General features: G+C 43.5%; 2 protein-coding genes across 3 annotated transcripts; both read left to right on the top strand.

The window, feature by feature from the left end:
- Positions 1-2,932: 2,932 nt before the first annotated feature.
- LOC111861742 (general transcription factor 3C polypeptide 5) lies at positions 2,933-8,550 on the top strand (the record flags this gene model as incomplete). Of its 2 annotated transcripts, XM_033750441.1 has the most annotated exon segments (6): positions 2,933-2,963; positions 3,138-3,275; positions 4,527-4,797; positions 7,455-7,627; positions 8,024-8,224; positions 8,340-8,550. In XM_033750441.1, coding segments are annotated over 6 exon segments (997 nt in total), but the record flags the coding sequence as incomplete, so codon positions are not given.
- Positions 8,551-13,168: 4,618 nt separating this feature from the next.
- LOC111861746 lies at positions 13,169-13,564 on the top strand. Its single transcript, XM_023846577.1, has one exon. The coding sequence runs from the start codon at positions 13,169-13,171 to the stop codon at positions 13,562-13,564; it is 396 nt and encodes a 131-aa protein (XP_023702345.1).
- The last annotated feature ends 732 nt before the right edge of the window (positions 13,565-14,296 follow it).

The following is a 14,296-nucleotide window of genomic DNA, read 5'->3' on the forward strand; positions in this document are numbered from 1 at the left end:
AAATATTTCATAAAATACGCCAAAACAATTTTAACACCTGAGCCCCGGATACGGAAGCGGTGCCCCTACGTTGTCGTGAAGGGCGAGAAGCCTACTGCTCTTCCTGAAGTTCTTATTGGTCCATCGAGAAAAATGCGGGGATGTACCTGATGTCCGACCAGAACCACTGCCTTTTAAATCCTTTCCAGTTTATTTTTCACTGACCTTCCTGTCATTCGAAACAACGCTGAGCTATGTACGTCGATATTAAGTAAATCATAGGGCCGCTCTACAGCTCAAGCGGTTAGTCGCTGGTTTCCCACCGCGGAGGCCCGGGTTCGATCCCGGGTCTCGTGGAGGCGGGCTCGAATACCTCCACCGTGACCCTGCGAGTCGTAGGCGACGAAAAGGGAAGTCTCAAATCTGAGACAGTAAAATATGGTAGCAAGTACCAAGGGACTCGGACCCCAGAAAGACTGCGCTGGCGAGTGCCAGCAGCATGTACAGATGACAGACCCGTCCTCTCGTCAGAGAGGGCGCCCCCCAAATAATACCATAACCGTCAAACGATAATAATTAATATCTGATCATGAAAGACTTACTGACTGACTGGCCGTCAGTCGCAATGTGACTTTTACTTTGACTTTACCGAGTTGTTACCAAGCAGCGATAGGGGGATACACAGACAGACCCAAGGACTCTCTCCGACGATAAGTCAAGGACTGCAAAGAATATGACACGGCCAACAATTCGTCTATTGTTGCGTATATTCGTTGCCGCGGGAACATGTTTACCTAGCTGTAGCCTAAGGGATACACTTTACCGAACCTTTGCCTAGCAATGAGCCTATAGACACAGACTGACGGAGGAGGGATTTGTAAAGTACGCCGTTCAGATAAGCTGGAGTGCCATGATTCGCATACCTAGTATCATAAAGATTGGTCCAGGTATTCAAAAGTTAACACGTGGGGAGAATTCACAGACAGCGTGGAGATCTCATTAGCCTATCTTTATTTTTTTTTCAAAATAAGGAAAGTAGGCTAATAAAGACATTTAATGTAATACTGCATCGAACTGTGGCAAAGAGCATGTTAAGGCGTAGATACAAAAGGAAGGCAAACAGGCGAACAGACGCAGTGGGAGGGGCAGAGCTACACGTATTTGCGTGCACTGAGTTGCGTGAAGAAAATCCATCCGTAAAATACTGAACGAGTAAGAAACGTGTCACAGAATTCTAGTCTGCCGAAAGTGGGCGGACGTGTCACTTGCGGGAAGGGGTCAACACTTGCATGGGCTGGAAGCCGGTGACCATTGTTACGCGATACCACGCGTAGACGCCTGTTTCCTCATTGAACCCCCTGCATTCCTTCACGGCTGAGTGCTGACGCCCACACGTGGCGAAGGTCGTGGGTTGCACGTTTGCCGTATCTCTTTAAATGGGAGAATGGCCAATATGTGCAGAGTCAGGCCCTGACTTATCGCAGTTGACTTCTACTCTAGCGTTAATGTCTGTAAAATACTTTAATTCAGTTTTAACAAAACACTTCTACGCTTTTCATAGAAAATCAATAAAATTTCTTATAGGCTAATTTATGGTTAATTTTCGAAAAGATAAGGGGCACGCGGTAGCGTACTTGGTTGAGGCACTATGCTACAAGCCGGAAACTCGCGGGTTCGATTCCCGATTAGGTCATTGGATTTCTTTCAATTGACCTAATTCTTCCAGCCACATTATGGCCCTGGGGTCGACTCAGCCTCTAATAGAAATGAGTGCCAGGAATCTTCCTGAGGGCTAAAGGGCGGCCGGCGCGTAAGGCCAACAACCATACCGCCATCTGTGAGCCGACTCTCTAGAAATTGTTGGAGCTTTAACGTCTCACAAACCTGTGGACCTTCACGGCCTGTTACAGGGATAGATTTACCCTTCTTTCGAAAATATAAGGTAAGAAGGGTATGAATGCTTTGCTCGGAGAACAATGTCAACGGAATAAAATAGTTTGGACAAAATTAAGTCGAGGGTTCATTGAAAGAAAAGCAAACAGGTAAAAGTAAAGTTGTTCCTACGCTTAATTAGGTACCACGCCATGAAGACATACCGGGGAGTGAATCCCCACACATTCTAAATTTCGACACTACAGTGGTTGCAAATAAGTGGTCAGCTTTATTCCTGAGGAAAGAAACTCCGGCATTCAGTGGATACGATGTGTAGGGCCGGTCTGGTTGCTGTGGACAAGAGGAAAATACATTTCACCTACCAGGAATCGAACCACGATTCCTCAGTCGGCAAGCAGGTAGTCTAATTAGGTATACAATAATCCGGACTCAAACTATAAACTGGATAAAATTTGCCTAAATAGCATTTTCTGGCATAAAACAAAATTTCATTACTTTAATGGCATGGTGTCTGTCGTGATTCAGAACTGATATAATTGATGCATCATTCATCGGTATCACCTCGAGATCCCAAACAATGGCTGGAATAATATTACAGCTTACGATGATTTGCGTCAAATATTGCTTAACACATAATGATTAAATTTAATTTAGGACGAATCAGACGGATTTCATTCAGGCCCAAGTTAACCTTACCTTTTTAAGAAGTTAAGACTGAATTTTATCCAGCAGTTTCTTTCGAAACGTTGGGACATATCTACCAGACTACACAGCGTCACATTCCAGATGACATCGGTAATAATAATAACATAATACCGACGGTATAATGATTGATTAAAGCAAGAAAGCATTCCAATTATACCAATAGATTCCTAGCAAGTATAATCATGCCTAAAACAACAAACATCGATACTGCCTAGATCCGCGAGGCGTGGACTGCAGTACCGCGCATTCTGGTAGTAGAAACTGGAAACAGCACGCGTCGGTGCCTTTCACCGTCATCAAGACATCAAGACCGTTCATTATTGTTCTCGATAGATGGTGCTGAATTGACGGTAATGAAATGACCATAATGACTATGAAACAGAATGGTGGAGTATTGTATCAGAGAGTTTTGTTTAATTGTATGAACGTTTTATATTTAGGCTTGTAAAATAAATTATTTGTCCAGTTGTATACGAATTTAACCAGCATAATTTGTGGACATATGTCACAGTAAAAGTAGCCGCTCTAATATACCTTCAAACCCTCCATGCCATATATAGGTTAGGACAATGGAGAATGGAGATGAATGTAACGTTCATAATTTTGACAGACAGTTAGTTCTTGTGGAGTACCCAGGAGTTGTTGAAAATGAGGACAGAGCCATTAGAACCTTGGGAGGATTGCAAAACATTTCAACGGTGAGTGATTGTAAGTCATGAAGCAGTACTGTTGCTGTGTATATGAAATATTGTAAGACCACTGCGAAAGTACGATGTATATTTCATAATTTTATGAGGTTCATGTTTAACATCCTTATTAAGGCACAATAGATCACTGTGGTCGCGGTGCAAGGGCCAAGGAGGCCCACCCCTTATACATTAACATCCTTATTATCCGCCATTAGTGCCTGTTTCATGCAAATTTTATATAACAACTTCGTTCTCTGTTTCCAGAACTAAATTTGTTGTGATTGTGTGTTCAGGTGAAATAAAAAATATAGTGATGGACGGTCAGGGTTCGATTCCCGACAGGGGCAAGATTTTTCTTTTCTTCACATTGTCGAGACCAGCTCTGGGGTCCACTCAGCTTCTTATACAATGGATACTAGGGGCTTTTCCCCCAGGTTCTTTTTATTGAGTAAAACTTCTGGAACTAAAACTTTAGTCTATGTTCACAGAGTTTGTCACAAGAGGTCTGGTGGAAGGAATACAATTTTTAAGCAGGATTACATTTTGGTTCACATTGGTTCACAGTATGTTTTACAAATGAAGTATGTTTTCATCCTAGTGGTTACATTAATACCTAGGCCTGAGGGTTCATGGGAGGTATTTTCAGCATGACCTCTACCAATCAGAATCACACTCATAAATTTTAGAGTCATATTTGTGTTAATTGGCTAATATTCGTTTGCCTATGCTAGTACATTAAACATGTTCAAAAGTGAAAATTTCTGTAATGTTATAACTACTTCTGCAGCTTCACCCTTTCTTTTTCCCAGATATTGTTACTGTCGGAGTATTACATTTGAGTAGAAGACAGCAGGAACTCAGCATACATGTGTTACTTTATACATATACATGATTATAATTCTTTTGCTACTTGTTTCTTATTGCTGACCTAACAGAGAATACCCAAAGATATTATGAAATGTATTCTATGCTCTTCACACTGTTTATGGTAGCCATGACTGTTAAAGCAGTGTGCAAGTATTGCAGGAGAGTTTTTGTATGCAATTTGAATCCTCATTTTGAATCATCTTTTATTAATTACATGAGTAAATTTGAGGGTTAGTCCTTCTTTAGACTTTTGGCTACTATATATTGAGATATTGACAAGGAAAATAACTACATCATGTGCAAAGAATGGCTACTTCTGCTTGTGTTAGTTATGAAGTTAACACAAACTTGGTAACTTTACAATGTGGATTCTAATGATAATTATTCTTTCAGACTTACTCTTTAAAAAATAGAAGGTTAGAGCTCCGTTTTCGACCTGATGATGCGTTTAGTAAGCCTGCTTGTGGTGATCGACATAAGACATTGTCATTACTCTTAAAAGTGAAAGTACGTCGTCAGAAAAAGAAAAATGGCCAGCTTTTGGGTGAATCTTCAGCAGAAGACTCAGACAGCTCTTCTAGCACATTTTCTGCAGGGAGTTCTTTAAGAACGACTTGCAGTATAGCTGTTGTGGGCAGAATAGAAACAGCCTATCGCTTTAGAAGTAAGTTAACATTATCCTATTGACATTACAAGAAAACAGTAACCTACTATTAGAAACTGCAGTATTCATAGTAATTTAGATGGCTCCTTATAAGTGGGGTGTTCCAGATAGTAATGGGGAAATTGCAAAAGTAAGTTTTGAGAAGAACCCTCTAGAGTTTATGTGAATATAAGCAAGTGTGCAGTCAAAACCACAGCACAAAAGGAAGGGTAAAGAAGGGCATATGACAGTTGGCCACACTGGATAGCATTGTCACCATTCTGCACATTCAGTAAGCTGTCACATTTGCTCAGCTTTCAGAGGTCATGTTATTTCTATCCAATTTTAATCTTCAGGAATTTCAAGAATATTACAGGTGAACTTGACCCTTGGGACTATATCTGTCTTCTTCCACACACTTCAGAGAATATGCTGAGCAAATGAAAAAGGGAACACACATCATGAGACATGATATACATGGAGTATAAGAGGAACGACTCCCATAGTGGAGGAACCATGCGCGGGTTTGAATTGGGACATATAAGATGAATATCTTAACAAGATTTTAGTGTATAAAAATTTATTATAATTGACGAATATTTTAAAATATTTTTTAAATAATTTTACAATAACATAATGGCAAGCAATGCAATAGATTAACGTAAATGGAGCACCTGATGATGGCACTATGTTGCCGAAACATGTTGTGAAATAACAGGTAAAATTGAGTTCACTACAAGACGGACATGGCATACATATCATGGACGAAAATCAGTGCAACAGGACGATAAATACAACATTATGAAAAAGGAAAACATTTGACAGTTTTTCTGAATTCCCTGTTATCATTTGGAACACCTCGTGTGGGATAGGAAATTATGGGCAGCATGATAATTAGAAATTATTTTGTAGCTGATGCCTTCAGTTGCGGTGTTATCAATCTTCCTGGCTTGTGCCTACCTTAGCAGCAAGGAAGACCATTTCTGAAGTGTTTGGCAGAGTTCTTGTGGTCTCTCTCCCTCCAGGAGAATGCAGTAATAGACCATAAATGATTTCTTACACACCTACAAACAGAAACAACAAACTCTGTGGTTCTAGTCCGCAAGCGAACTATACTGACCGAGCGAATGCTGCTTGTCGGCGAAGTTAGTGCCAACTTTAGCGGATCTTGCACACCTACACTTGTATTAATTTCATTCAGTGCTGTATAGAATCTACAGTTTAAATAAAACAAGTAAATAGCCAAAGAATCAAATAAACCACAATTCTGAGATGTGAACCACTATTAGGTGGACTCGTGACATTCTAATCTTGTCATTTGAAATATAGTTAGCATCCAGATGTAACAGTTCTTGACTTTTTTGGGGGGTCGGGGTTTCCAGACAGTCATTATATCACCCTCCTAAGTACGATGTTCATCAAATTCAACTGAAGATGTACTGCGTCTCCATTATAAAAATCAGTCAGTTAATGCTGGTTAAGGATATATTCACTGTTAAGTAAAAGTAAAGTAAAAGTAAGTAAAGCTATCCCTGTACCAGGCCGTGAAAGCCCATAGGGTTGTGAGACGTTGAGGGTCCCACATTGTCTAGACAATCGGCTCAAAGATGGCGGTAAGGTTGTCAGCCCTACGTGCCTCTGTTAGAGACTGAGTAAACCCCAGGGCCTAGTGCGGCTGGAAGGATTAGGTCAACTGAAAAAATCCAATGACCTCTATGCTACCACGTGCCCCCTATATTCATTGTTTATTGTGAGACTTGTACAAAGGATATAAATACACCGTTTAGGGAAAGTGGAGAATTTGTGGGTGTTAAAGTATGTGGTACATATAGTTAACTGCTGTACCTTGAACGATTATGCTTTCTCCTGGGTAGAGCTGAAGCTGGCATAGCTCAGTTAGGGTAGCAAAGAGCTAAGGACTGGACAGCCAGGGTTTGATCTCTGACAGGAGAGACTTTTCTCTTCTCCACAGCATCCAGACCAGTTCTCGGGCCCAGCCAGCCTCCTGTCCAATGGGTGCCAGGGCGTGAAGCTGACCACTCACCTCCATCTAGTGCCGAGGCCAAGAATGGTGGAACTATAACTCAGTTCCTCCATATGTCTTCATGGCAGGGACGACTTTATCTTTCGCTTCACTACAGTGAATTCAAACACTAAACTGAGGAAAACATAAGGAGGGAGTTTTACATTACAATTATGGTGTTGCAGCACAGACATGATGGAAAATTTTACCTCATGGAACAGTATGTGGTAATACCATGATAGAAACGAATTTTCTTTGGGTTACTATTCTGTGACCGCCTCTGTGGTCCAGTGGTCAGAGTTCCTAGCTACAGATCCAGAGGTCCCGGGTTCGATTCCCAGCACTACCAGATTTTCTGAGAAGTAGTGGTTCTGGAATGGGGTCCACTGAGCCTCGTGAGGGTAATTGAGGAGCTGTTTCAAGGAAATAGTGGCTCTGGTCCAGAAAACCGAGATTAACAGGTGTGGGGATCTGTTGCGCTGACCACATGACACCCTCTATCCGCAAATGTTGGCACTAACTTCACCAACAGGCAGTGGTCACTTGGTCAGTATAGTTTGATTGCGGACTACAGGCCATGGAGTTTGTTTTTTTACCATTTTGTAATTAGGACACATGGTTATTAAGATTGTTAACAGTGCTCGCATGCCTTTAGATTTGTGTGACTTCCAGTATGTCACCATGAATCCTCAGTTTGGTAGCCATGGGCCAGCTGTGTGCGAATATAGTAACCTTGTTCCAATTGGACTTCCTAAAGCTTCATGGCTGACTGGAGAGGCACCATATTTCCTGCCACCAGCCGCTTTTTCGCGTATGGATACAATGCAGGTACTAATGCCTGATTCTTAAAGTAAGTAGTTCTACAAGTGTGACTCATAACAGTTATATAATCCTTAACTGAAAATATTTTTGTTGTATCTGGTACTTGCCCAAAACAGACATTTCAGTTCATCAGTATCAGAGAATGAAAGTGTAATAAACTGATATACCACTTCCCAGATCTGTACATACATATTCATTTACGGGACTCTCCATGTACCACTGTACAGTCTATTTGATCACAGACTAGTTTAGGAAGCACTTCTAGCACCAGGACCTTATGAAGTTTTAGTGTTTGACTATTCCATGCAAGCCTGTATAGGTTTTTCATGACATAGCACAGAAGCTTTCAGAATACACAAACAGCATTTGTAATTGTAATGATATTTTGTTTTGTGTCACCAGCAATATCTGTACCGCAAGGAACCAGGAGATGATACCACTTCTCCTCCAAACATAATTGGTAGAACAAGACGTCGCAGATCAGGTCATGCAATCTTTGTGACGTTTGACATTGCAGAAATTCCAAAGAAACCTCGGACCATTGCAATGAAACTGTTACGCCTCAAATTTCTTGATGGAATTCATCTTGAAACAGTCAGAAAGGTTATGCATCTGAGATGGATTTTATTTATTTTCTAATTAATTACAAGAATACTATGGTACTAATGTTGCAACATAATGAAAACTATATTGCATAACCGATTTATGATATTTGCAGTTCTTTGAAGAACGCCCTATTTGGTCCAAGAATGCTCTTATGTACCTGACAAAATACACCAGAGGTCAGCTGAAGTATCTATTGCCTGCAGTTGGATATTACTTTGTAACTGGTCCATGGAGAGTCATGTGGATTCGTTTTGGATATGATCCGCGACTGGATGCTGCTGCTCTGAAGTATCAGACACTAGACTTCAGACTTCGAACTGCTGGTATGATTACTGCATAATCCATGTCAGAACAGAAGAGTTTCTAGTCTACTTCCATATTTTGAAAATACAGGGTGTTTCACGACTTTAGGGCATAACTGCAGGAGGTTATTTCCTAGGTCTTTGTGATCAAAAAAGTTCATATAAACATGTGTCTGATTTTGGATGGTTACAGAGTTGTGACCGTTTTTTCATTCCCGTACACGCCCTCGTGTGAACCACGTGTCAGCTGGCAGGTCGCTATTTTTAGCCAGCTACAGACAGAGCATTCTCGTTATCTCGACACCTGAGAGGTACCTAAGGCGGGGTGGGTTGGTATGTCCGGTGCGGTTCACAACCGAGTGGCAGCCTGTGTTGCAGCCGGCGGTGACATTTTCGGAAATCAGCTTTAAGCACCAATAAATTCAAATTAAAGGTAATTTCACGAAGTTAACTTTACATTCATACTTTAAATGTATCTTGTATTATGCTGGTTTATTATTTTGTACCCTTTATTGTCAGTAATTGTTACCTTCTCTTCCGAGTTTAAAACGGTCATAACTTCGTAACCGTCCAAAATGGGACACATGTTTATATGAACATTTTTGATCACAAAGACCTAGGAAATCACCTCCTGCAGTTATGCCCTAAAGTCGTGAAACGCCCTGTATACAAGTAGGCTTATGAGATGACCTTGCTGTCTGTGTAAACCCCCCCCCCCCAATCATTGCTAGGCAGTGGCTTGTTAAACACATTCCCACAGCAAAGAATACACACAACAATAGAAGAATTGTTGGATGCATCATTTTATATGTGGTCCATGTCATATCAAAGGAAACTGGGCAATTAGTTCTTCCCAGAACTTCTTGCGAATGAAATTGTAATCTTTTAGAATAGAAATTGAAAGTGTAATTGTGTAGTTTAGCTGTAGAACATTGCTCCTGAGGGTTCACTGTAAACACATCAAACTGCAAATTTGTGTCTCAAACCTCACTGTACTAAGTTATTTCATATTATTTTATACAAACAACACTCCGTGGCTTGAGTCTGCAAGCGAACTGTACCGACCGAGCGACCGCCGTTTGTTGGTGAAGTTAGTGACGACTTTAGCGGATAGTGTGTGTCGCGTGGTCAGCGCAACGAATCCCCATGGCTGTCACTTTCGGTTTTCTAGACCGGAGCTGCTATTTCCTTGGAATAGCTCCTCCATTATCCTCACGAGGCAGAGTGGACTCCGTTCCAGACCCACTACTTCTCAGAAAATCTGGTAGCGCCGGGAATCGAACCCGGGATCTCTGGATCTGTAGCCAGGAACTCTGACCACTAGACTACAGAGGCGGTTATTATTTTTAGGCAGTATACATAAATGTAAAATTAATGCATTGCTGTTAAAATCTCTCAGCTGCAGCACCCATGATCAGATATTCATGAAACCTTGACCCTGTAACAGGCCATGAAGGCCCTTAGGGTTGTGAGATGTTGAGGGTCTCACATTATCTACAGAATCGGCTCAAAGATGGCGGTAAGGTTGTCAGCCTTACACGCCGGCCGCACTTTACTCACCAGGAAAATTATTTAATTAATTCCTGGTACTCATTTCTGTTAGAGGCTGAGTCAACCACAGGGCCATAGTGTGGCTGGAAGGATTAGGTCAATTGAAAAAAATCCAATGGCCTTATCAGGACTTGAACACACTCATCCCCAGTCTTCATGTTTGGAGCTTCATCTGTGACCAGGCACTTTGCTGCTTACAAAGTATACATATACACTGCATCAAATATGACATCAAGACATAAAGAAACATCAGAGGTAATGGTGTTAATCTCTATCGTCCAAGAATAAGGGCTTTAAATCTCGCACTGTTACATGCTGGCAGCTGGGTTTCAACTTGGGAGTAATGACATTTAGGGCGAGGGCACACGAAGGAAACTGGCAACCACAATTTCTGAGAATTTTATTGTACTGTATTGTATTTATTACACGTTCCAGCACATCCATACAAGGCCGAAGCCATTGGATACAGAACCTGTCACACCACAAGCTTGCTAAATCAGCAAGTAGTCAACAGAACAATGCATATAAATCCACAACAATAAATCAAGCATATGAAACCATACACATCACTGCAACTACTTAACCTACCATGTATGTATAAAATATTGTGACATGTTGCGCAACGGAGGAACCCCCCCCCCACCAGCAGTGACGCGGCGGGTGAGTCAACGCTCCGTCATCCCCCTCTGCACGGTATCGTAACGTGCAACGCGCGGTGACATAAGACGGCGTGAGGTAACAGCGTTGCTACGTAACAGGCCCACACAGCCCCTATATAAGAGAGCTGTGCTGCCTGCGAAGTTAGTTGTAATGTGGCAGTCACCGAGTTAAGTAGTAGTCGAGCGAGTGTGTTATCAACAGTTCTCAAGGCAGCTACGAGTTAGTTCCGAGAGAGTTCCGAGTTAGCCAGCAACAAGTCAGTTGTATTCTGGCATTTGCAGTGTAGTATTTGTGATACTGCCGATGGCAGTAATAGTCAGATTGTTAATTGTGTGATTGTAAGGGCGAATGTGAAATAAAATTCGCTATATCAAATACGGCGTGAAGTTATTTGTTGCGTATACACCCAACGCGTGACAATTTGGTGTCAGAAGTGGGATCAAACTTAAACACGCCACAAACAAATTGTTGTGCATTGAATATTTTACTGCTACAAAATGGAGATGCAGCAGATGATGGGAATGCTGGCCAGAATGGACGCCAGCATGAAAACCCATCAAGAAGAGGTGAGGGTAAACCAAGCAAAAGCAGTGCCGACCAAGTGTGAATGGAGACCAATAGGAGGAAAGACAAAGAGGATTTCCTGGCAAAATTAGAATCCAATCAAGAAAAAGCAAATATCATGCTGGCAAAATTAGACACCGATAGGAAAACTGATAAAGACGATATGCTGAAAGAGATGAAGGCCATGCAAGAAAATAGGAAGAGAGACAAAGAAGATTTAATATCCAAATTAGACACCAATCAACTAAAGCCGGCGGCCGATAGGAAGGCCGCAATGCAATCTATGTGAACAGAATTGGATGATAAAATCCAACATAGAGTTGAAAACATTTTGGCGATCGTTGAACACGACAAACAGACTCTCCAGTCAGAAATAACTGAGCAGATTGAAGTGTCCCTCTGCGCGCGGACAGATAAACTCCAGGAAAACCTGACGAAAAACTAAAACGAAACCTGCGCAGCAATTGACGAAACCAAACGCGAGTTCCAGGCCTGGTTGGACATAGTGCAAATGAAGTCCGAGCGGGGAAATACGTCAACGATCGTCACGAGCACAGCTCAGCCACCGAAATTCAACGGGAATTCAACATGGAGCGTGTTCCGGCGACAATTCGAGACCGTGGCAGAACACAACCAATGGTCGGACAGGGAAAATTCGACATACCTAATTACTGCCCTGAAGTGTCAGGCGGCGGAAATACTACCCGGCATTCCGGTAAATACAACTTACGAGGAAACTCTTAAGGCTCTAGAGGACCGTTTCAGGGACCAACACTTTGCAGCTGCTTACCACTGCCAATTAAGAACGACGCAGAGACCTGGAGAATCCCTGCAAGACTTTGCCACGGCCATTGAACTCCTTTCCCGTCGTGCCTACCCCAATCTACCTGCTGACCACATAGGAAGAGAAGCAGGAAAAGCCTTCATATACGGAATACGAGATGCCGATATAAAGATCCAGCTGCTGCTAGGTGGGGAGAAGACGGTAAACGAGGCCCTCCGACAAGCGCTAGAGTTGCAGGCGGTACTGGTAGCAGCCAGACCTCACGGAGATAGCACCAAGTTCCGATCGTCCCCCACCCAACGAGGAGATGACAATAGACAGCACCAGGACCAAAAAGAAGGGCCTCCAAGAAATAAACGGGAATCGCCAAGGAAATCAGAATGGTGACCCAGAAACAACAGGGAAACAAGCTGGAGAAAGGACCAACCGTTGGGAAATGAGCGACGGCCGGCGGAGATGGGCGAACGCCGGCATATGCGTTAAGGCCCCCACACTACGCACTCACCGACATGACGAAGAAAGCAAACACCAGTCTGGTCACCCAGGGATGGGTCGGTGATAAGCCGTGCCAGGTGACAGCAGACACTGGAGCATACGTCACAGTAGTAAGACGGGATATCGCCGCTGGATGGCCTGAAAGACAGCCAAACCCAGATTTCACGCTGCAGACCGTGTCTGGAGGATCCCTACCCATCCTAAAGAAGTTCTGTTGACCGTTACCCTGGGGCGCCAACCGATAACAATGTGGGTTTTCGTCGCGAATATCACAGATGAGCTCATCCTGGGACTGGACATACTGCGCGCCTATGATGCTTCAGTGGATATAGGGCGCCAAACTCTGCGTCTGGTGGAAGAAGAAGTATCGCTCTGGAGTCCTGGGGCAGGACCCCGTCCTTCTAGCTTAGTGGTGGCAAAGGACCATGTGATACCCGCACGGAGCGAGGGAATAGTGATGGCTAAAATGAAGAATAATCTGGGAGTAGAGAATCGTCTAGTAGAGCCAAGCCCCCAGGCCCACCCGCCTGAAGTAATCTACGTAGCCAGGACCCTAGTTCAGGACTGTCAAGAAGTACCAGTGAGATGAATGTTACCCACAAGGACCAAAAGCTCAGGAGGGGATCTCCTCTGCCGCACTGTAAGCCAGTAACACTCATGGCTTTGCCTGAGGTGGGGCAACCCCCAGCACCAGGCCTAACACCGAAATTAGCGGACGTGACCACAGCGGCGAAGCCACACCTAAACACCAGAGAATTTCAAGAGTTAGAGGATCTCGTGTCCGAGTTCGCGGATATCTTTGCGAGGGACAACGAAGATTATGGAAGGACAAACAAGGTATATCACCGCATACACACGGGAGAAGCCCGACCAATTCGACAGCCACCGAGGAAGGTACCCCTGACAAAACAAGCAGAAGTAAAGGATATGCTCGACAACATGCGAGGACAGGGGGTTATAGAAGAATCGGACAGCCCTTGATCGTCCCCAGTCATTTTGGTCAGGAAAAAGAATGGGGAGCTCCGTTTCTGTGTGGACTACAGAAAGCTGAACGATGTCACCAAGAAGGATTGCTTTCCACTACCCCGTATTGACGACACCCTGGACACGCTGGCTGGAGCCAAATTGTTTTCAACTCTCGATTTAAAGAGTGGCTATTGGCAAGTTGATGTACACCCAGACGACAAAGAGAAAACAGTGTTTTCGACAGGGCAAGTGTTATGGCAGTTCACAGTCACGCCCTTTGGCCTCTGCAATGCTCCGGCAACCTTCGAGAGGCTAATGGAGACAGTCCTACGAGGGCTCACGTACGATTCATGCCTTGTGTATTTGGATGTGATCGTAATAGGCCGCACATTCCAAGAGCACATGCTCAACCTACGGACTACTTACCTCAACCCTACCAACTCTGTGCTTACCTGGCTTATGAGTTTCAAGAACTTAGAGGGACAAACTGCGCGCTGGATACAGCGTCTACAGGAGTACAACTTCACTTCGGAGCATCGTCAGGGCCGGAAACATAACAATGCCGACGACCTTTCTAGACAACCCTGCCAAGAGCAATGTGCGCAATGCCACAAACTTGAGACACGGGCAGAGGTAAAGCAAATACGCGTTATTCTAACCCTACTGGCAGCCGGCTGGGACCCTGTTACCCTGAGAGAGAAGCAGCTAAAAGACCCAGATATAGGGCCTATTCTACGGGAAGTAGAA

Source organism: Cryptotermes secundus, unplaced genomic scaffold, assembly GCF_002891405.2.
Source record: "Cryptotermes secundus unplaced genomic scaffold, Csec_1.0 scaffold345, whole genome shotgun sequence".
NCBI classification, from domain to species: domain Eukaryota; kingdom Metazoa; phylum Arthropoda; class Insecta; order Blattodea; family Kalotermitidae; genus Cryptotermes; species Cryptotermes secundus.

Bases quoted from the DNA above. Each gene is read 5' to 3' on its own strand.
- LOC111861746 (XM_023846577.1), top strand. From the start codon at position 13,169: ATGAATGTTACCCACAAGGACCAAAAGCTCAGGAGGGGATCTCCTCTG.